General features: G+C 45.1%; 1 protein-coding gene across 1 annotated transcript in view; it reads right to left on the bottom strand.

The window, feature by feature from the left end:
- LOC149326827 (clotting factor G beta subunit-like) overlaps positions 1-24,825 on the bottom strand; it is a 63,023-nt gene that overhangs the window by 6,395 nt on the left and 31,803 nt on the right. Inside the window, exons 4-6 of the mRNA XM_089564690.1 lie at positions 19,757-19,875; positions 17,903-17,915; positions 16,976-17,110 (exon numbers count right to left, since the gene is read on the bottom strand). Coding sequence (XP_089420816.1) covers positions 16,976-17,110; positions 17,903-17,915; positions 19,757-19,875 — 267 coding nt within the window. The remainder of the gene's footprint in view (positions 1-16,975; positions 17,111-17,902; positions 17,916-19,756; positions 19,876-24,825) is intronic.

Here is a 24,825-nt window from a genome sequence, read left to right as displayed (position 1 = left end):
GAGACCATGACTGCGTACGTAGAAGAAATTTATTTATTTCTTTTTATTTATTCAAGTTACCCCTAAAGGCCCTCCAAAAGACGGTATTACAAGGGGGGGGGGGGGGGACAATCATATTAGTAATCGCGATACATTTTAACAAAGAAGTGTAGCAGAAGACGTTAATTAAAAAATAAGGCATAACACAAAGGAAAAATGAACGCTAACAAAAACGGGAAACTTTTACATATTTCCGTCACAGCGAAGAAGCTCTTGGAATTTTTTATTGTCAGTTTCTGTGGCGATGACTGATGGAAAACTATTCCATTCAGTGATAGTACAGGGAATGAATGAATTGGCGTGAGACGACGAATGACAGTTTACGCGTTTAACTTTGAAAGAATGATCACGGCGTGGAAAGATTGCATCAGGTGACTGAAACAAATCAATGCGAAGGAATGGGTGGTGATAAAGCTTATCGAAAAGGGTTAAGCGAGCAAAGTTACGGCAATATGACAAATGTTCCAGTTCGGGATGTCGGCTCTGTGTTCAGCGGGGGGGAGCCGCGCGAGATTGAGGTCCCGAAGGACTTGTCTGCCGGCGCTGGACACCGACAGCCTGGCAGTTTGGTTTGTTCTATGGGCCTCAATCAGCTCTTCCACCGCGTTATGGACACCAAGTTGGAGCAGGCGGCGCTCAGTGGACGCTTTGGCAGGGAGTCCTAGCGCTTTTTAACCGCCGCCCGAATCATCGCGTTGAGGTTCTCGCGCTCGCTCTTCATCAGCTTGAGGTAAGGCGCCGCATAAACCACGCGACGGACGATGAGCGCCTGAACCAGGCGAACGGTTTCTTTTTCCAGAAGTCCACCATGCTTGCCGGATATCCTGCCAATCATCCTACTAGTTTGTTCGCATGTGGAGGCATGGAAAAATACTTTGTCGGTTAAGCCGCTCCCCAAAAACATGAATTGGAAGTATAATCAGGGCAGGCGTGAAGCCAGGGCAAAATTTATTCAAAATTATTACGGAAATAAGGCATCCATATACTACGTGGATGCAGCGGGTCCAACCGAGGAGGGCATCTGCACCATTGCAGTGGTGTACGAGGGAAAGCAGGTGAACGGGCTCTCGGTAAAAAGTAGCGACGCGCTAATGTTGGAGGAAGTGGCGATTGCACTGGCCGCCACCCGCTCCGACGCAGCGTACATAATGTCGGACTCGCAGCAGGTCTGCCGAAATTACGTGCGGGGTTGGATAGCACCGCTCGCCCGCAGAATACTATTGGCATTTGAGAGCAATTCGAATTCGGCTGTGAGTAAAAAACAGATAGTATGGGTGCCCGGTCACCAGGGAGTTGAGGGAAACGAGGCCGCTCACGCGGCTGGCCGAGCATTCCTTCCCCCGGGTTCCGCTCAATTCCCCGGTTCTGCCGCGGCAATCATACCGATTCCGCTAATCTCTTACGCGGATTTCACAAACCATTTACGCCTCTGCAGGAGGGTACTCCCGGGACCCGCCAAGGGTCTCGACAGAACCGAGGAGTGCCACCTCAGACGGCTCCAAACCGGGTCTTTCCTAAATCCCGCCGTACTAAAACACGTGGACCCGACTTTCACGGGTAGGTGCAAATTCTGCGGGCAGTATGCTGACCTATACCACATGGTGCGGGCCTGCTAGTTAAATACAAATGTAGCAGTTATAAATCAGCCAACTAGGGAGAGCTGGGAGGCGGCCCTGTCCAGCTCGGGCCTGGAGGCCCAGCGGTCTCTGGTCCAGAGAGCACCAGCAGCGGCGGCAGCCAATTGCGCCCCGGAATAGGGACTGCCACCCAGGTCAACGTCCATCCACAGCTTCCCTTCCCAATTCAATACAGTGCTACAATAAATGTTTTTCCTCCTCCTCCTCCAGTTCGGAACGTTTTTCAATGTTGAAACGCTTGTGAAGGGTGAGTAGTCTGAAAATATGAAGCGAACAGCCCGGTTCTGCAAGGACTCAATGTTAGTGATAAAGTAGGCTTGAACATGGCTCCAATACACTGTAGCGCAGCAAAAGACGAGGACACAAGAGACGAGAGACGAACACCACGAGCGCTAACTTCCAGAAACGTCAGAAACGGGCAAGGCGGATCGCTGGTTGACCACATTCTCGCATGCAAGTCAAAAACCTGTAAGCCTTTCTTTGATGAAAGTGTCGTAATAGGAAAAACCAGAGAAAGAAACGCGCGAAATCATTGAAGCTGAAAAGATAAATAGGTCAGGATGCTCGTGTGTAAGCACACCTTCCATTCTCCTCTCAGATAAAGAGCTTGTTTTTCTGAGGAAATAATACTGTTCGCATATGTGATTACCGTTTTCTGGCGTATAAATGTGATGCTTCAGGAGAATAAAATTTGTTGGAAGTTAGCGCTCGTGGTGTTCGTCTCTCGTCTCTTGTGTCCTCGTCTTTTGCTGCGCTACAGTGTATTGGCACTATGTACCAACAAGCCCAAAAAGCAACGCTACTGAACAGGGCCCCAAATGGCCACAGCATATTCCATTTTAGGGCGTATTAGAGTTATATAAGCAAGTTCTTTAACTTATATAATGACGTATCTGACGGTACGTTTAAGAAACCCAAGTGAGCGGTTAGCAGACGCTAGGGTGAGGTCGATATGGTGATGCCATGTTAGGTGATGCCATGTGATGCCATTGTACGTGCACCCCAAGGTACTCGTATGTTGATGTTAGTTCCACAGTATTGTCATGTAGAATAAAGTGGTTGCAATGCGACCTGTACGACGAGTGAAAGATATTAGTTTACTTTTAGAAACATTTAATGTCATTAACCATGATGAGCAAAAAGACCTCACTGCGTTCAGGTAAGATTGTAGTGATTGGCGGTCACTGTATCTAGTAATGTTACGGCAAATTACGCAGTCATCAGCGAAAAGGCGAACTCTAGGTGTTACGCAGGCAGGTAAATCATTAATATAGATTAGAAAACGCAATGGTCCTAGCACGCTTCCTTGTGGTACCCCAGATGTCACATTAGCAGAGGAAGAGTGAGAATTATTAACTGAGGTGAGCTGAGTTCTAGATGATAGAAAGTCATTAATCCAAGCGAGCACGTTAGGGTGTATATTAAGGTGTGCTAGTTTCAGTAGAAGTCTTTGATGAGGAACCCGATCGAAAGCTTTTGAGTAATCAAGGAACACTGCGCCAATCTGAAATCCCGCTTCAAGTGATAATCATAAGTCATTAACAAAGCCAGCTAGTTGACTATCACAAGAAATTTCCTTGCGGACACCGTCCTGGAAATTGAAAATGTTATGAACTTCGAGATAGCTGATGACTTGGTTGTAAATGATATGTTCAAGAAGTTCTCAAACGGTGCTGGTTAACGAGATGGGTCGATAGTTCGATGAAGAGGAGCGCTCACCGGATTTAAATATAGGTATTACTTTGGCTTTGCGCTAGACATTAGGTATTAATCCGTGTGATAATGATTGGGAAAACAAACAAGACAACACAGCGCTAATGCTTTGGGATGTATTCTTCAGCAACTTATTGTTGATTCCGAGGTGATCCGAACGATTAGTTATTTTCAGATTCTTTAATAATGCTAAAATGCCCATTTCATTAATAACTATTTCAAGCATGCAAATATCATGAACTATATTTAAGTCAGCGAATGAGCTAATGTTTTCTTTGGTGAATACTAATGAGAAGGCGTCGTTGAAAAACTGAGCACATTCAGACTTTAATTATGACGCCGTCACTGTAATCATCAGGTTACTGGGAGAGGCAGTCGAGCACAGCAATGGGCAATCCCGCCAGTAACGAAGGAGGAAGTAAAGAAAGGCTTGGGAGCAATGCAAAGGGGGAAAGCAGCTGGTGAGGATCAGGTAACAGCAGATTTGTTGAAGGATGGAGGAGAGATTGTGCTAGAAAAACTAGCCACCCTGTATACGCAATGCCTTTTGACCTCGAGAGTGCCAGAAGCTTGGAAGAACGCTAACATATGTCACGGACTTGAAAAATTACAGACCGATCAGCTTACTGTCCGTGTCCTACAAGGTATTTACTAAGGTAATCGCAAATAGAGTCCGGACAACTTTGGACTTCAGTCAACCAAATGATCAGGCAGGCTTTCGTAACGGATACTCGACAATAGACCACATTCACACTTTCAATCAGGTGATAGATTGGTTTATTGGCGTTTAACGTCCCGAAGCAACTGAGGCTATCAGGGACGCCGTAGTGAAGGGCTCCAGAAATTTCGACCACCTGGGGTTCTTTAACGTGCACGGACATCGCACAGTACACGGGCCTCTAGAATTTCGCCTTCATCGAAATTCAGCCGCCGCGGCCGGAATCGAACCCGCGTCTTTTAGGTCAGCAGCCGAGCGCCGTAACCACTGAGCCACCTCGGCGGGTTAATCAAGTGATAGAGAAATGCGCAGGATATAACCACCCCCTATACATAGCTTTCATTGATTACGAGAAAGCCTTTGACACAGTGGCAACCTCAGCTGTCACGCAGGCATTGCGGAATCAGGGTGTGGAAGAGTGGTATGTGAAAATATTCGAAGATATATATAACGATTGCACAACTACTATAGCTTTCCTAAAGTCAGCAATAAAATTCCAATACGGAAAGGTGTCAGGCAGGGAGACACGATCTCGCCAATGCTATTCACTGCCTGCTTACAGGAGGTATTCCTGGGCCAGAAATCCGAAGAGCGTGGGATAACAGTTAATGGAGAATACCTGAGTAATTTGTGATTCGCTGACCATTTTTCACTGACTGCCGGTAAAATCGCTTTTTCTTGTTATTCGCACGTCGCAACTTCTGGGTAAACCATGGTGCACTGCTGCCACATTGAATGGTCATAAGAGGCACGAAGTCATCGATAAGTTTATTAAAAGTACTGTTGAATATATCCCAGTTTTGCTAACAAGTGCGCAATAAGTATTGATTTAAGACTTGGTGTGTTTTTTCGCAGTGATTTGAGTTGGACTGATCATATAAACTACATTAGACTAAAAATGGCCAGATCTATTTGTTATTTATCGCGTTAGACATCTCCCCCCCCCCCCTACAAGTTAAAAAACAGTTATATTTTGCCCTTGTTCATTCTCACCTGGTGTATTGCAACGTAGTGTGGGGTACATGCGACAAAACTGATTCATACAAATTGCTTTCTCTCCACAAAAGAGCTCTACGTTTATTAAGTTCAACTTCATCTGTTGAAGCAAATCTTTTCGACACATTTCATGTTCGCAATTTCATTCATACAATTTTAGTTTGGCTCTTCACATTTTTTATAAAGTCAAGCATGACTTTAGCACTTTTTATAATACTTATAATTCAAGAAACGTTGCGTATGGTCTACGTTCCGTTGCCCTATCTACTGCAAGACCTAGGACAAATTATGGTAAACAATCAACCTATTATCAAATTATAACATTGTGTAATGCCTACCAGTCTCTTATTCAGATTGCTTTAGAAAGCTATAGTGTGGCTGTGTTTAAGAAAAAACTGACGATTCTTCCCCCCCCCCCCCCCGGTTAAATTTCAGCTAATTCTGTATACTGAGTTTTTTGAGTCTGTGTTTGTCTTCTGCTTTTTTTTTATGTGCACATTATGAAATGTTTTGTTTATTGTTAATTGATATTTATTATTGTCTATCATTAACTATTTTCTATTGTTGATCATGTTTGCTTATTGTTTATTTTCTTTTCTCATTTCGGCCCCAGTTTCCATGATGTGTTGATCGGGGTGTAGGCCTTGTCAGGAGGCATGCTTGGTCTACCTCCTTTAGCCTCACCTAGAGGGCATATTGTATATAATATGGCCAAATAAACATACTACTACTACTACTACTACTAACTGGGCGGAAAAAATTTCTAATTCGGAATTCATTTTTCATAGTTAGCTGAGTTGTAACGTCTGATTTGCTTAATAGGCATGTTCTTTTCGTTAAAAGAACAAGCAATGCGTCCTGTTCTTACGCCATGATTCGAAGTGCCATCTAAATGAATAATGTCTGAACAAATAAAGGATTATTTGTTAATATTAAGTCTCTAATGTTGGCGGTACTCGATGTGCGACGCGTGGGATTTGTAATAAGTTGCCATAGTGAAAAATCAAGACATGATTGAAGAAACAAGTGAAGCTTCAGTTTCACTCGCTGTGAAGTGCTGTGCGAGCCAGTTTATACTAGGGAAGTTAAAGTCTCCAAATATGAGTAAAGTACAGTAAGGAAAACGCGTACATATTTCACATAGAATTCGATGAAATTCAGAAGAAAAGCCATTATTCATGTTAGGACCAATAATTACATCAATTGAACAACACCTAAAAGAAACCCATGTATACTCAAGAAAGAAGTAATCATGAGAGGCACAGTTGACAAATCATTCCTTATCGCCAGGAGTACACCACCTCCTCTACGGTACGGTCTGTCGCAACGAAAGATGCTAAGATGTGTCTGGCTGACAAAAATTGAATCATCAGGAATAACATCACAGAGCCATGTTTAGGTTAGCGCTACTAATGATGCGGAGCACGAGTCGATTAGCGAAGATATTGCGACACCTTTCGATAAAACACTTGTGATGTTAGTGTAAACGAAAGAAATGATTTTGGGAGATTACATCACGTACTTTAGGAATAAAGAAAAGTAGGGATCTGATTTGAGTAAGCGACAGAAGAACGTCATTCTTCTTGCGTGTGGTGCTGAGAAACACATACTACGCGATCAGCCTCAGTGTCCCATACATAGGCATCGTTATTAACGTGAAGCTTGTTAAATGCGAGACTAGTGCGGTCACCTTCCTCTTTCAGGGACTTGGCGTACTGCCAGAGACGACGGCGCTTTTGTCGGACAGTCTCAGAATAATCGCGAGAGATGCTGAAGTCTGTGCCCTTGACCTTTGAACCGTTACTTAGCAAAGATTCAACATCCTTATCATTGTAGAATTTAGCAACGATAGGTCTCTTCTTACTTGTCGCAAAAACGACCCAGACGATGCGCTCTCACAATCGAAGTATACAAGACACCAAGTTTCCAGGAGAAAAATTTGTTCACGAGCTGCTCCGAAGTATCCCAGGTTTGTTGGAGAGGAGGAATAACCGCGAACTTGGACATGACTGAAGAACGAGAAGAGGACAGGACCAGAGGACAGGGCCGCTCGTTCTGTCCTCGTCTCGTCCTTCAGTCTCGTCCAAGTTCGCGGTTATTCCTCCTCTCCAACATGTCAGACCAACTGGCCCAAAGCTTCCCCTTGTATCCCAGGTTTCATCGTCTGTATCTCGGATGCCATAAAAAAAACTGTTCGTCTGTCTAGACCGGTTTTCTAAATCGTCAATTTTGTCTTGACTTTCAGACAATTCTAAATTCGCGCTGAAAGAGGACTGTGCAGTTGGCGCCAATTCTATTTTTGATTCCAGTTCAACGACACGCTTTGTTAGTGCATTTAAGTCATCCTTCAGGCTGATGTGAATGTTAAGGATCTTGTTCAATGATTCCCGGACTGTAGTATGGCCAGTTTCCAACCGCTGGACCGCAAGAGCCATATTGTCTAGATTTTCCTCTTGAGCCTTAGCTATGGGCCCAGGGTTAGACTCAACGTCGCCACCGAGCAGTAGGACGCGCCAAAGGTACATCAAAGCAGCACGAGCACTTTGGAAAGAATCGGGTGGCACGACACCACGAAAAGGCAAACATCGTCATTTTGGTAACATGAAGTTTCGTACTGACAAATCTGGAAGAACATCAGCGGTGAGCGTGACATCGTAACTGCGGTGCTGTGGCCTGGCGCGTCGGTGAAAGGTGGGCGCTTTTGAGCGGCTGGGTTAGCTGACGCTGTTCCATGGTGCCGGACTGCGGACACCGCAGCGTCCAGAACTGGCAGTTGTGGATGTGGTGATGCGATGTACTTGGCTGAGAATCCAGTCGCATAATTCTTTGCGACCTCAGGACACCAAGGGAGTTGTAGCATATCCAGCCACAGCGGTGCCGGCGTGACAGGAGACAGCTGGCCCAAGAATGATAGCAGCAGCACCTGGAAGAACATCAGCGGTGAGCGTGACATCGTAACTGCGGTGCCGTGGCCTGGTGCGTCGGTGAAAGGTGGGCGCTTTTGAGCGGCTGGGTCAGCTGACACTGTTTCATGTTGCCGAACTGCGTACAATGCAACGTCCAGAACTGGCAGTCGCGGATGCGGTGATGCGGTGTACTTGGCTGAGGATCCGGTCGCACAATTCTTTGGGGTTCTTTAACGTGTACTGACATCGCACAGGCCCGTGTACTGTGCGATGTCAGTGCACGTTAAAGAGCCTCAGGTGGTCGAAATTTCTGGAGCCCTTCACTACGGCATCTCTCATAGCCTGAGTCGCTTTGGGACGTAAACCCTATAAACCATACCAAACCAAACCAAACCAAACCAAACCAATTTTTTGCGGCGTCAGGACACCAAGGTAGTTGTGGCATATCCAGCCATAGCGGTGCCGGTGTGACAGGAGACACCTACTTTCTCCCACAGTGATTGGCTTTAGGGATAGCTTGTCCACGCAGGACGTGATGCTCAAGCTTAAGAAGGGCGTTCTGGACCCTCCACGCGGAACCGGGACGAAGGCAGTGCTCGGGCTAGACCTGAACAAGGCCTTCGACGTCTCGCATGAGGTCATCCTCACGAACCTCTCCAAAATAGACACGGAAGAACGGACGTTAAATGACGTCCGATCATTCCTATCCGAGCGGACCGCAGAGCTTGGATTAGGTGGCCTCAAATTGGAGCCGATTCCTCTGGGCAGCCGAGGCACGCCACAAGGCTCGGTGCTCTCGCCTTTCCTCTTTAACTTCGCACTCATTACACTGCCCCCCAAACTCGCCGCCTTGCCGGGCCTGCAGCACACCTTATACGCGGACGACTTAACCCTATGGGTAATTACTAGGAATAACCGCCAAATAGAGGATACCCTGCAGCAGGCAGTTGACATAATTGAAACTTATGCTCAGCAAGGCAGAAATTTGGGCGAGTTGGTAAGTATTCATTATTTTGTTCACAGCGCAACAAGACCGGGAATGACGTCTTTGTGTTACTCTTTTGTCTTTCGTCTTTCCCGTTCTTGTTGCGCTGTGAACAAAATCATGAAACTTATGCGTCGGCAGCAGGCCTTTAATGCTCGCATACGAAAACGGAACTGCTGGTTCTTAGGGCCAAGCCACGCTGTAGAAACGCAAACCTGACCCCGCCGACCCCTCTTAATGTATATGTGCAAGGACTTCCGGTCAAGGAGGTCCAAACCATACGCATACTGGGCATGCACACACAGAACAATCGTAAAAACACCGCAACAGTCAACAGATTCACGGCCACGGTCAATCAGACTGTGCGGCTAATCAGACGGATCTCCGCCAAAGATGAGACATGAAAAAGAAAGATCTATGTCGACTTGTGCGGGCTGTTTTCCAATCCAATCCAATGTTTACAGGGGGTGTTCCAAGGACTGGATTGAGAAAAGTTGGCAATAAGAGTTAATGGAGAATACTTTAGCAATTCGCGATTCGCTGATTTACGGCGCCGTGGTAAGCCACCCGGGACATAAGCTGCAAAGCATGATCAATAAGCTGGACAGGCGGAGCTGAACTATGTGTCTAAAAATTACCATGCAGAAAACCAAAACAATGTTCAAAAGCCTCGGAAGGGAGCTGCAGTTCACAGTTGGTAGCGAGGTGCTGGAAGCGGTGAGGGAATACGTTTCTTTAAGGCAGGTAGGGGCCGCTGATCCGGGTCATGAGAGAGAAATCGCTAGAAGAATAAGAATTGAGTGAAGAGCAGATGGCAGCTTCACTCAGATGATGAATGGCAGTTTACCAATATATCTCACAAGAAAAGTATGCAACAGCTGTATCTTACCGGTACTCACCTATGAGGCAGAAACGTGGAGGCTAACAAAGAGGGTTGAGCTTAAGTTACGGAGAACGCAGCGTGCTATGGAAAAAAAGAATGATTGGTGCAACTTAAAGGGACCGGAGGCAGGCAGAGTGGGTGAGGGAACAACTGCATGTTAATGACATCAAAGTCGAAATCAAGAGGAAGAAATGAGCTTCGGCAGAACATGTAATGCGAAGGCAAGATAACCGCGTGGGAAGGGGCGGCAGAAAGTTAGGTTGGCGAATGAGATTAATAAATTCGCAGGGATACGGTGGCCACAGCTGGGAAAGGACGGGGTTAATTTAAGAGACATTGGGGATACATCTTCCCTGCAGTGGGCGTAGTCAGCCTACTCCGCTGGAATGGCGCGCATGGCCACTCATTCTTGTGCGTTTTGACGGAGAAAAATGGATCCAAACTAGTGATTCTGCTTTTGTCACTTTGTTGCTCGATCTTTGTTAGCGCATGCTTATTGCACAACGTATTTCTTGGAAACGGCTATCACTATTTTTTTTTGTCCAACGTAAACTGCTCCCACTGCGGAAAAAAAAATAAACGCGTCTTCTTTGCCGCACCACACTGAAATCTGCTGTTTGAGACGCTTTTGAGGTCATTCATGGTTTAACTGCGCGAAGGAAACAAGGACAGAGACAGAAACACACGTACACACTGAGCGCAGAACTTCCAACTTTTATTCGAAAAAGGCTTCGGGCATTAGCTTTTATACGCACTAAACAACCACCACATGACACAGCCGGGATAAAAACCGATAAGTATTGACAGTAACGTGTCCATGATGCGCCGACCCGCCAGAGCGCCAATCTAAACTATACCACGTTGACTAGCCCGCCAGAAGACTATTTTTGAGGTCATGTTGGTATTAATAGAGAAAACAAAAAATGCGAAAAAACGAAAATTGAGAGATCAGCAGCAATGTACCTTTACTCCAGAGTTCGTTGGGCTAAAACTTGATCTCTGGTGTGCGCTGGGATTTCCACCGTGCCGCTATCAAGAGGTTTTGTGGAGTCTGCTACGCGCTCGTCTTACTGCATGCACGGATATACGCCCTAATGAAAACCACAGCAGTCGCTAGAATGCGAAACATCTACTGCACGCTACTTAACATTTTTCTTATTGGGGCCTCTCTCAAAACACGAGCAGAGCGTTGTGAGTGTGTTGTATAGTTTGGGACCCTGAGTTCTCTAGGTTATCAGATATGCCCGAATGCGTTAGAACAAAAATTAATGCCGGGACTCTTTTGTCCGTTGGCTGTTCCTCTTTGGATCGCGACGTGTATGCCAATGACTTAATATACAAACGTTTCGTAACTGAATTTGGTTATTTCACAGGCTGATGACATTTATCGCCTCACTGTATGTGAGCCTCAGCGCGCACCCTCAATCAAAAAAGGCTTTCGCTAAATGATCATCGCTTGTTTTTACTACGTCCTGAAAGTTTTCCGGATTTTTCACCGCTAAGAAATTTTAAGCCTCATTAAATATTACCGCCCCTCCTCCTCTCAGGTCAAGAAAAATGGCTACGGAAATGCCAGCCTCTTGAAAATACCTTCCAAGCTCAAATTAGCCAAGGTATTGTATAAAATCAATCTGAACTCCTAAACTGATTTCAGACCAAATACTTGACAGTATTCGATAGTCTTTTGATTGACACTTGTCATCGATGAGGAGGCATGATATTGTTACCGATGGACCGTGAACGAAGAAGTGGCGGTGCGCTGAACGACGACGACGTTGACAGTTGGTAGCTGGGCCCTCGGTGTCTGAGCTGAGTGCTGGCCATCTCAGAGCAGCTGTCAACACAGACTTACCGCCGTAACATCCCCGTAACATCATTTGGTGTAAGGTGCTGGGTACCTTCTTCATCCCGGTCCCGGAGCTTAGGAGCCTGCTGTACACCGAGGTCTTCTGTGGAGAGCTCACGGCTTCGCACCTCCCGGCGCTTCCCCAGCCTGCCAGGTATGCCCCGACGCCGCCGCTCTTCACCGCCCCGCCCCAAGCCCCGACAAGAAGACACGACGACACAACGACCGCCGCAACTGCCCTGTGACCCCACTCGCCGCCCACATGAGAACCCACATGAGACCCAACGACCTACGGCCCCACTGAACCGAGACCGCCGCCACTGACCAGAGAACCCATTGACCACTGACACTCACACGAGAAACAAGTACCCCAGCCCCTGCCGTTGGGTGTGTCCACGGGCCTCGACGCTGACTTCCAGAAACCGGTGGCTCCTCAGTGTTCGTGGACCTGGCTTCACCCGCTCATCATCTCTTTCATCGTGACGGCAAGCCCTTCATCTTCTCTTCTCTGTTCATATGTTCTGCCACGCCCATCGTCACGTCCTGCTTGTCATCGTCTGTGGCATTCTTCTAGTTCGCGCGATCGGGACGATCGCTTCGTGGCCCCGAGTCATGTGACGGACTAGAAGACGACGAAGCGGGCAGTGGCGCGGGCAGGAGCGCTCGTGCTAGGCCCGCAGCCATTAAATCATATCATCGCCATCCATCATGTAGTCCTGTCTTCATCGGCTTGCCGTCACGTAACATTGATAGTGTTACCGATGGACCGTGAACGAAGAAGTGGCGGTGCGCTGAACGACGGCGACGTTGGCAGTTGGTAGCTGGGCCCTCGGTGTCTGAGCTGAGTGCTGGCCATCTCAGAGCAGCTGTCAACACAGACTTACCGCCGTAACATCCCCGTAACAATATTATTGTGGTTTTCCCATTTTGCGCCTGAAGCAAGCCCACTCAACACACGTACACAGGTACCACCAAATGAATATCATTTGGTGGCACCTCACAACAACACTGCTTTACAATCCAAGTGACAGCATCGCTATTGTAAGACCTATTGCCCTAGCAAGCAGAGAGCTACGGTTAAACCTAGGACGGGCGAGAAAATCCTGCGGGAGGTGATAATACTGTCGATCCCACTTATAGCGGCCGCAGGAATAGCGAACGCTGACTTATTTATTACGAACGAGTCGAGTCCTACCGTCTGAATGTGCATTAAGGCATTGGCGATTCGTATCAGATAGAACGAACAACTTTGGCCACACCACACGGTTATAGCGAACAAGGAGGCGCTGTAAGATCCCGTCGAAGTTCAAAAGGTCGCGTTTTCAGCAAGCGCGAATTTCCAAGAGTGTCTCGGAGACCAAAACCGCCTCAATGGCAGGCGTGTCCAATGGCTGGGCAAAGTGTCCCAACTGGAAGAAGAACCGCGGTGGGCGCGAGACAAAGGCATCGTCGAAAGTGAAGCTACTGCCCCTGGTCGTGCATCAACTAACAGCAGCGATTTGAGAAGTTTGAATGCTTTGCTGGTTAATCTGGTCACGTGGTATGCATTGCCTGTCCAGTCAGCTTTGTTGTTTTTTCGTTTTTTGCGCTGCTACCACGTGCTGGTAGCGTCAGAGAGCGGAAAAATAAATTCACTGATAAATTCCGTGCCACAAGAGCTGCGCTACTTTCGTCGCTGCATGGGTCGAAGAACGATAGATAAAGCTCTCGAATAACACGTTGCCTCGCGCATGTAAATTTGTGGCGATGCGTCATTAATGCATAGCTGGCCAGGTGTTTCCTCGGATCACTGCGTTCCAGCAGACAACAACGTCGCAGAACCGTGTGCTCTGACGAAGATTTAAACGCCAAGTACAAGAAATCCTTACCACTAGGGGTCTGATTAATGTGGCCGACTTGGCAGCAGCTCCCGTGAACGCATCAGCGACGATTAGTTATATCCCGTTCCTAAAGTTGATTGGCGGCAGCGAGGGTTTCAGCTGCGGACAACATGACCACCGTGAGAGCCTAACGCAGTTTTTTTCGCAGTTTTTTCCGCAATTTTTTCCGCGGTTTTTCCTTTAAAGAAATAAGCCTGGCTAATGACACCTTTTTTTTTCTGAGGGGGGGGGGGGGGGGGCATTTTGAGAAAGTAAATGGTGCATTAATTGTCTTACATCTCGGGGGGCACCCGTACCGCGCCGTAAAGAAAGGTAGGACGGTGGAAATTAAAGAGGAAACAAACACACTCTTCCTTCTTTCAATCCACCTTCATCGCTTTTCATAGAATCGTTTGGCTGTTATACCCAGATTCCACTTACCGTAGTAAAACTTCGTTTGGGCCTAGTCGGTACATGTCATACTGTTGCCGTGAAGGTTGCGCAAACATTGGAGGATCCACAAAGAAGAGACACAGACACACACACAGGCGCTACTAACAACTGTTTTTTTCTTTTTGAGTACGCATACTTATACACCTAGGTGGACGCTATGTGGACGCACAACAATCATTCCATGGGCTGTTAACGCAGACGCGAGCGCGAAAAAATGATTTCAGCTGCATACAGAGCCACGGACGTATCGCTAATACAGTCAACTGCTTTTTCCTTTATGTGGAAGGCTTGCAAAGAATGCCGCGCGTGTACGTTTTTGCTTTTGCCAAGTATCACAGTCTGGTCAAGTCGCGGTGTACAACTGCGGCAAGAATTAAGGTGGGACACAAGATCTGCCCCTTTGACTGTGCTCTTCTTAGCTTTATTCGCATCCTCCCTGAGTCACTCGTTTATGCACCGCCCTGTCTGCCCAATGTACTTCTTACCACATGAAAGAGGAAAGGCATATACCACCCCAGTGGCGCAAGGGATGTATGAAGTCCCGTGCCTGATTAGGCAGCCACTCCTTCTATCACCGCACGTGCGGGAGCGCAGCTTTGGCAGTTTATTCGGCGCGATTTTTGAAGCGAAGAGCTTCACTATGAGGGTCGGAGCGAGCTTCGCGTATGCCGTATGCGCGATCGAGTGACGTCGCGTTTCGATGTCATTACTTAAAAATAAACTGTGTCGAGGCTGGGAATTTAACCAGGGCCTTTGGCATTTCAGGCGTTGACGCTACCACTCCGCCACGAACACTCTTTTTTTTTTCTTTCATGGTATTTATTTACATGGTTTTGTATAGAAAGCATATATATGCATGTATGTGTATGTGTGTATACTGACACAAAAACAACTATTTACAGATCACCTAGGTAGGCGCTACGTGGGAGAAAGATAATAGTAACATATTATAACTAAAATGCCGGTAAGGATATACAGCGCATCAGGAGAGGAAACCAATGCGCCACAAAGTACAATATTTTGTAAATGTCCGTTACCTGCAGCAACATTCGGCTAAAGTGAATTCTGGGCGAAACAACCGGTTCAACGTTGCGGTCTTGCATGCGCGTTTTCCAAAGGCTATGAAGTCCCATCAGAAGAATCATATCATAGGGGTTCGAGTGAGGTTGGGAAACAAGGTAGTGGCGGATGTAAAAACCATGTAAATGAATATTATGAAAGAAAAAAAGAGCCTTCGTGGCGGAAATTCCTACAGTCCGCCACGAAGGCTCTTTTTTTCTTACATGGTATTTATTTACATGGCCTGTACATCCGCCACGAAGGCTCCAGGTTTCAACATGAATAAAGGCGCATCTAGTGAATGCATGGGTGTCATAAATAAAATAAAAGGGATAAGAAAATAAAAATAAGAACTACAATGAAATTACGAAAAGAAAGAAAAAATGAAATATAAAAAGCAGTAAATATAAGAAAAGAGGAATAAAATAAAATGAAAATAAATTATGACAAATAAAAAAGAAAGCAAACTAAATATGAAGAAAATAAAATATCAAAAATTGTAAAATAAAAAGCAATTAAAAAAGAAAAGGAACAAAATTGAAAAAAAAATGAAATATGAAAAATAAAAAGAAATAAATCGAAAACAAACAGTGCGCCAGGAAACGCTCTCGCCTTGCAGAGCTTTAGAGAGCCAAAGTGCCCCTGAATTTGAACCGCGCTGATTTCCGTCTCTTCCTCCGCCTCCGTACAGGCAGTGAGTGGACGGCCGAACGCCTCCATCGTTATCGTGGTGCTCCCAGTGCATTGAGCGCGAAGTGCGACAGCCATGACGTCAAACCAAGCGTAACTGAAGCTTTTCGCTTGTATATCCGGGCTTAACCAGAGCTAAGGCACGGCCTATTTTTTTTCAGAGCCGATTTCAAGCAGGGGGAAGCAATACCTCTTTGAAAAATTTTAGAGTGCTCAGATTTGCACAGCAAAAATTCCTTTTTAGCACGAGGTTGGTAAGACCAACATACATGCCGCACGCAGTACTCTAGTTTAAGGTCCAGGAACTCCAAAACACTCTTGTGGGGTAACTCGTGAGTAAAACCAAGTCCTTGTCCGTATTGCTTAAAAACATCTATAACTTCATCAGTCGCATCCTGGTTGGAAGAGTCACCCGCTAAAGACACTAAAAAGTCGCCAACGTACCTAAACAAATTTAAAACGTTTCCTCTGCTAAAAAAATCGTGTAAACACTGGTCAATACTCGATAAAAAAAAAATATCACAGAGAACTGTTGCAACACAAGACCCAATACGAATGCCATTTCGCTGAAAAAATGGCTGGTCATTAAAAACAATAAGAGGGACCTTAGGCTAATCCCAAACATTAAAAAAAGTCCCCACAGAAAGCCCCGTAGCGTTCTGGAACATGAGCTCACCATTTTCCTCAATTCATGATTTCACCGAGTAGAAAAGTTTGCGTTGCGGCACTGAATAGAACAAGTCTTCTACATCTACTGAAAAAGCGTATCCAACATTTATATTGCCTTCCAAAAACTTCAGTAGATATCCCGAACTCATACTAGGAACTTCGGGTATAACGAATTGATTATGCGTGCTTATCAGGCTCGTTATAAGTGGCACGACTATATAAGGTAGATATGTCTATAAGCGAAGAAAATATAATTGCGTGAGTGTTCATTGAGATAATCTTGTCCATTTTAATTTGTTTCTCAACATCTTAATCTATTCAGCACCTTAGACCTATATCGCACGATTGTTGCAATTTATTCTTTCGAATCGAAAACTTATACAATACAGAATTTCAGTTACAAGACATTTTCTTGCGAACCCTACTATATAAACTATGGTTAAGGAAAAAAAGTGTTTGCGACCTGGATGCTAAAACAAAAGTGAAACTGTAGAAAGAAGGCTCCTGGTAGAGCGTGCTTGCCTGACAAACGCCCCTGCCATCTGTTTCGGAGCACACCACCTGGTCGCTGGTGAACACGTCGTACTGCCTCCAGGATAAGAAACTAGGCGTGCAGTTCTTGAAGGGTAGAATCTTCGTCCGGATGTAGCGCAACGACTGACTTGAGTTTCCAGCTGTTTAAAAGGTCGTAGATTGCAGGTCGTTACGAAATACAAGAAAACTTAAAGCTTTCTAAGATTTCAAGGGAGACGGTGTATCACACACAAAAAAAATTATATATACAGGGTGAATCCACCCAAATAGAAATTGTTCTTAAAGCTGAAAACCAGGATTAAATGCACATTTCGGAGTCTCCACTTCTCAATAACGGTGCGATAAATTTTTCTATACATTAAAGATTATTCATCATCCTCATCATCAGCCTGACTACGGGCAGTGCAGGGCAATTGCCTCTCTCATGTTTCTACAATTAACCCTGTCCTTTGCAAGCTACGGCCACAGTATCATCGCATCCCAGCGCCCCCTGCTACTCCTGCCTTGTCATGGAATCCACTCTGTTAGTCTTAAGGACCAACGATTATCTTGCCTACGCATTACATGCGCTGCTCAAGCCCATTTCTTCCTCTTGATTTCCACTGGGATGTCATTAACAAGCGTTTCTTCCCTAACCCACTCTGCCCGCTTCCGTTATCTTAGCGTTACAGCTATCATTTTTCTTTCCATAGTTGTACCCATTTTGTTAGCCTCCGTTTCTACCAGTAGGCGAGTACCGGTATGATACAGCTGTTGTATACTTTTCTCATGAGCGATATTGGAAAACTGCCATTCATGTTCTGATAGAATCTTTCATGTTCGCTCTCATTCCCTTATTATTCTTCTATTTATTTCCCTCTCATGATTCGTATCAGCGGCCACTACCTGCCTTAAAGAGATGTATTCCTTTACCACGTCCAGCCCCTTGCTAACAATTGTGATCTCACCCATATCTTGTGTGAGTGCCCTGCCTTTGTAGCCGAAAGACATAAGCTGCGATGTGCTCTGGACCGCCTGGACCCTCGCCCTTTCACAGAGGCCAAGATCCTCGGTCCGTGGCCACAACAGTCAACTGCCATCAAGGCTTACAAGGCACTCTTTCGCTTTTTGAGAGCGACTGCCTTGATTGACAGACTGTGATTATTTCCCGTTACTTCTCTCTTTCCTCTTTAATTCCCCTCATTCCCTTCCCCTGTGCAGGGTAGCCAACCGGAATCCTTTCTGGTTAACATCCCTGCCTTTCCCCCCCCTCTCTCTCTCTCTCTCTCTCTCTCTCTCTACTGTTCCCTTGCGAGCCTGCTGAAACACTTTGGTTTCCTTCGTGTTAATTTTAAGACCTACCGTCCTGCGCTACCTTTCTAACTCATTTATCATCCGTTGGAGCTTATCTCCTGAGTGTCTTAGCGAGGTAATGTCATCAGAAAATCGCAAATTACTTAGGTACTCATCATTGAAACTTGTACCTGACTGCTCTCAGTCCAGGCCTTGGAACTCCTCCTGTAAACAGGCTGTGAATAGCATTGGCGATATCGTACCTGCCTGCCTGACATCTTTCTTTATTAGAATTTCATTGCTGACTTCATGAAGGACTATGGTAGCTGCGCAGTCGTTATAGATATCTTCCGGTATTTTCACATAGGACTCTTTTGCGCTCTGATTCCGCACTGCGTGCGTGACTGCTGAGGGTTCCCCTCATTCGTTTATTTTCTCGCAATCAATGAAGAATACATACAGGGACGGTTATATTTTCCGCATTTTTTTGTCGCACAATTGATACTGAGGATATGGTCTATTGTCGATTATCTTTTACGAAAGCCTGCCTGATCATTTGGTTGATAAGGTTGTCCTGACTATCAGCGATTACCTTAGTAAATACCTTGCAGGCAACGGACAGTAAACTGATCGGTCTGTAATATTGCATGTCCTTGGCGTCCCCTTTTCGTATGAATTAAGATATTGTCAGCATTCTTCCAAGTTTCTGGTATTGTCGAGGTCATAATGCATTGGATATAAAGAGTGGCTAGGTTTTTTAGCCCAGTCTCCCCTCCGTCCTTGAATAGGACAGTGGTTACCTGAGTTTCAGCAGCTTCTTTGGCCCTTTGCATTGCTCCTAAGGCTTTCTTTACTTCCTCCTTCGTTACTGGCGGGATCTCTCATTCCTGTGTGCTACTGGCTCTCTGATTAACGTTCTGATTACATTGGCTACAGTATAGATATCTGTAGGAATCATCAGCTAATTTAACTAGCTTATCCATATTGCTAATTACATTTCCCTCTTTGTCTTTTAGCGCGTAGATCTAGTTTGTAATTATGCATTGTTTTCTCTACACTTTTTTAGTTTACCTCCGTTATTTACAGCATGCTCAATTTTCTTCATGTTTACTTGTTTGTATCGGCTACCTAACGCTTATTTAGTAACTTTCATAGCTCTGCCGGTTATGTTCTGTATTCTGTGTAGAAATTTGCTCGTAGCGAATGCAAATGATTGTTATTATCTTGTGTGGCTCCGTTTGGCGTGTTATGCGTCGCAATGACAGTGAACTGTTGAAATGTAGCAAATTTTTTTTTAAATTGGTCTCACAGAGGAGATACGTGTTTTGATTCTGCATATGACACCGGCTTCTATTACGGTCGCACTGCCCCAGTGGGCGGAATCGTCAGTTGCAGTATTATTTACGTTGCGCTCTTTTTCATCTTCCGCCGTCTTCTTCGGCGCGCTGTCTCCTTTATGTGCTACACTAGGCTTGGAAGCAACAAAGGGCTCTGGACTCACTCTCGGTGGTGTATCCCCATCCGGCGGCGATTGCCTTTCTGTTTGTTAGCTGTAGTCGACGCATGGGCAAACACACGGGTTTAACAAAGTGATCAAATCGAATTCGTCGTGAGAGCTGGAATAGAGAAAGTATAATATTGGAAATATTGGTCTTTACAAGGAAATAAAGGAACCATCGGTGATATAACGAATGTTTAATAACACCTGTGAGGGGTAGGATTCAATGCCGTATAATGGCAGCGTTTCATACTCAGATTTGGTTGAAGCTAGTGTTTATAATATCGTATACGATAGGCCAAAGTGTAATTTTGCGCATCAAACAGAAAAAAAAAGAACATTAGGCACAGAGGAACAAAATATGGAAAAAGCTTGCAAAGGCCTGAATAAACTGTTTAACTGGCATATTATCATCTGTACACAGTATTTTTTTAAAAATTTGAGTGACTCGCTTGGTTTTCTGTGACTTTAATGATAGATTAAATTTGTTGCAGTCAGCTTACTTTAGAAGTGGGAAGTACTAATGCTGATTTTTTGTAGGGTTTTAAAGGTGATTGTGTTTTTGAGTCACTTATAATATGTTGAACACGTATAGTTAATTGCACGGCTCCGCGGTGTGCCACGATGAGACACCCTGTGTACTTTCTCAAGGATGACAAGATAAAGAGGAATTTAGCGAAATAATTTGCGGTGAATGGAGGTGAAAAAAATTAGGAATAAATAGAAAAATATCTGTTCCAAAATTAAATAAAAATGAAAATAAGAAACATGGTAATGTTAGCAACGACAACATTCCAAGTACAATATATCAGCTTTTGAAAAAACGCTGCAATTCAGGATGTTCTCACGCAACCCGTTATCTGCCTGGTCAGAAGCAGTACAGAATACATGTTGAATACCCGCGCCCGCTTCCAATGACATATTTTTCTGAATGCGTCTAAATGGATTCTGTCATTTGATCCACCTTTTTTTAGTAGGAGCTATCAGACAACGCTCTGGTAACTTCAAAATATGTTAAAACGTCACGCAGGCACCAAGATTACTGGTGACAAAATAATATATATACGAGGGAGTACCCAAAAGAAACCTGACTTATTTGTGTTTGAACTTATTTGTTCACATTTTAAGCACAGACCTTCAATCTCCTTCAATGTATTCCCCACTTGCAATGGTACGCTTGTCGAATCTTTCATTCCATTTTTCAAAACATTGTTTAAATTCATCTTTTGTGATGCGTGACAGTGCCTCCGTCGTTTTTTTCTTCACCTCAGCAACATCAGCGAAACGCTTTCCATTCACCTATTTTTTCATTCTAGGAAACAAACAAAGTAGCACGGGGCAAGGTCTGGAGAGTATGAGGGTTGAGGAATAGGCTTCATGCTATTTTTGGTCCAAAATTGTCGTAGAGACAGGGCTGTGTGAACAGGGGCATTGTCATGATGGAAAAACCAGTTACCCGACCGCCACAAATCTGGCCGCTTCCACCGCGCACTGTTGCCCAATCTTTTCAAAACATCCTAGTAGAAAGCCTGGCTAACTGTCTGATCCTGCGGAACAAATTCTCATTGGAACACTCCTCTCACGTCGAAAAAACAAATCACCATTGTTTTGAGGTTTGGTTTCACCTGACGAGCTTCCTTGAGGCGAGGTGAATTTGAAGTTTTCCATTGGCATGATTGTTGCTTTGATTCAGGAACACTTGAGTTGTCCCCATAGCATCGTCCTTGTACGTCTTTCTTAATATTTCAAGAGTTTCCATTCAACTTTTTCCGAGCAAAAATCAGAATTTCACCGGCGCACGCTGTTCACGAAAATCAGCCATTAGAAAAACGACATTCACACAAAACAGTCGCCACTCTAAAACTCTGCCTAAACTAGTCTGACCTCCTTCATCGACGGCACTCGGCTTACTGACTCTGGAATGTTCGTTTTATGTACTCCTAGTGGCAAAACGCGGTACCAAATAAGCTTTGCCTACCAAAAAATTTAGTCCGGTTTCTTTTGGGTACCCCCTCGTATATATTTTGATGCAACGTGTCTTCAACACCTCACTAGTTTAGATATTTACTTGTTTCTAGTATATTTCTGTTATCGCGCACACGAGGCAGAACAGCATTTTCTTATTACGGCACATCAGTCTGTTGCTTTGCAGTATGCACCGCTCAGTTCTAAAAGGATAACAAATTCCAATAACAACCACATCTTCGCTTGGCGGCTAAATCTGATGTGTGTTCGCAATTCAGATGCGAGCACACAAAGAAAGACGACACAAGGAATGAGGAAGACGGGACAGGAGAGGTTCTTTGTGCGTCTTTGTTTGCGCTAAAATGAACACCTAGAATGTATCAACTAGCCCTACAACGTATATTACTTATACTATGCGTTGCCAGACGCACTGGCAGATGGACGAATTTGTTTGCAATCATGGAGCACAATTAGAGGAACAAGGGCAAAAAGCCGCCAAAACGCAGTTCACAATCCCATGGTTCGGATAAATAAAGGCTGCTTAAATAGCAGAGCACTGTTAGAAAAAAAATATTTGGTCATTGCAGTGGTTAGCAGATTGCACAAAAAAAAATTCATGCTTCCAATATGTAGTGGATGGTTTCACAGGCATATTTTAGCGCAAAAGGCGGGACGACAGAAAGAAAGGACGAACACGGGCGCTACTGACAACTGCTTCATTGGAACGAGATTGAGGCAAATAAATACGCTCCTGGCCTGCGCCAGCGCTACCCTCCAAGGAATTTGGAATATACATAGGAAATTATATAAGACGCGATAGAAAATTTATCTTGGCATAATACAGAACGATAGACTTGTCACTAACGCAGTCCTGTCACCATTTCCTGACAAAGAAAGCTTCCAACATTGCACGGCCTGTTTTTTGAGCACGTTTTCTAAGGATTGAAACGCAAAGAAACGCGGCTCACAATTGGTGCAAGCAATGCAGTGGTCAACCAGATTAGGTTTGGTTTGGTTTATGGGGTTTAACGTCCCAAAGCGACTAAGGCTATGAGAGACGCCGTAGTGGAGGGCTCCGGAAATTTCGACCACCTGGGGTTCTTTAACGTGCACTGACATCGCACAGTACACGGGCCTCTAGAATTTCTCCTCCAAAGAAATTCCAGCCGCCGCGGCCGGGATGGAACCCGCGCCTTTTGGGTCAGCAGCCGAGCACCATAGCCACTGAGCCACCGCGGCGGCACATCAACCAGATTAGTACGTGCCTTATTGCAGGTATCTCTTGGATGCTTCCGGAGTCGATCGTTTATCCAGCGCCCTGTCTGGCCGATGTACACTTTGCCACATGAAAGGGGAATCTTGTACGCGACGTTCATAGCGCACTGCACAAAGCGTTTTTCATGATTCTTTTGACAGTCCTTTTTTCCATTTTCGAAAGTAATACGGCGGCTCAGCTGAGTATGTTTCTCAGGGGCTGAAAAGGCCATCGACACGCCAAACCGATTAGCCACCTTTTTCAGGTTGTGGGATACCTTGTGCAGGTACGGTACCACTTCCGGCTTTTGCAGACCATCCAAGGCTTTTTCAGCAAACGTGCGCTTACCGGGATTCCGTTTCTTGAGGAGCGTTTCCGCGACTGCCATCACGACCAACCCAGGGAAGCTAGCTGAGAACAGCCTACCCAGTTGAAGCTCAAAACTTGCTTGCATCTCACGGACACACGACTTCCTCAGCGCCAAATCCAGGCAGAGAGTGGCGATGCCTCTCTTTAATATTTTAGAATGACAGGAGTCGTACGGCAAGAGCTCTTTTTGTGCTCGGGATGAATACGCCCAGCAGACATGCCTTTCCCTGAAAGGCTTCAAGTCTAAGAACGGAAGAATCCCTTCCTGTGGAAGTTCGTAAGCAAAATTGGGCCCTTTGCCATGAAGTTTAAATTCATCAAGAACACACTGTAGTGCTCGCTCGTTAGGAATGGGGCAAAGTTTCTTCAAAACAATAAAAAAGTCGTCCATAAAACAAAAAATTTTAAGGACTTTGTCTTTGTTAAAATTTAAGGACTTTGTTATTGTTAATGGCAGAGGGCTCAAGTGCTCGAAAAACAGCCCGGGAAACCTTGAAAGCTTTCTTTATCAGGAAAGGGGGACAGGACTGCGTTAGTGACACGTCTATCGTTCTGTATAATGTCGAGATAAATTTCCTATCGCGTTTTCATGTTTTCCTATGTAGATTCGAAATTCCTTGATAGATAGCGCTGGCGCAGGCCAGAAGCGTATTTATATGCCTCGTTCTCGCTTCAATAAAGCAGTTGACAGTTGCGCCCGTGGTCGTCCTGTCTTTCTGTCGTCCCGTCTTTTGCGCTAAAATATGGCTGTGAAGTCTGAACACCAACTAGCCCAACATTTAACCCTTTTATAGTGATAGCATTACGGCATACTATCTGGTCTGGAATCATGGTTGGTGAGGTTGTTGAGGTTGACTGCTCATTGGCTATGGCGTAAAAAAAGTGACGTTTCGAAAGACCTACGCGTCCCTTGTACGTAATACGGCAACCAACGGATATTTGCGGTTTTATGTAGCCTTAACAAGAATTTGTAGTAAATTGGCAGAAAAAGGAATAAAGATGCCATTTTTTCCGTTAAGCGTACAGGGGTTTCTTGGATGACGAATGACTCGACATTGATCCAGGCTAATGCAGTCATTTCCGTTGTCTGTAATTTGTCATGGAGTTTGAAAGCATAGCCTGAGAGAGGAGTATGAAGTTGCACTTCAAAATAAAAAAAAGAATTTTGCTAAGACGTATTTATAAGAAAACTACCAGGGAACAAACGCCCTACAAGGTTTTCAACATTAAAAAAGAAATAAATGCAGAAAACCCAATCGCATTTATTTCTTAGTTCATGTTGAAAACTCACGAACCAGATAATATTGGCAACTGACATAAGTAGTGATTCACGCCTATAAATTAAGGACTTGGTCCTGTAGTGAGCCACTACTTTCTGACCGTACCATACTTCGTTTGACTGTGCGTTGTGATCATTAGTATTCTTGCGAGGGCAGATATCTCTTGAATCAAACTGTTGCACATTTTCTTACTTCCGCC

This window comes from Amblyomma mixtum, chromosome 10, assembly GCF_055824585.1.
Source record: "Amblyomma mixtum isolate Tamu chromosome 10, ASM5582458v1, whole genome shotgun sequence".
NCBI lineage: Eukaryota > Metazoa > Arthropoda > Arachnida > Ixodida > Ixodidae > Amblyomma > Amblyomma mixtum.
This window is presented reverse-complemented; position numbering and strand designations above follow the sequence as displayed.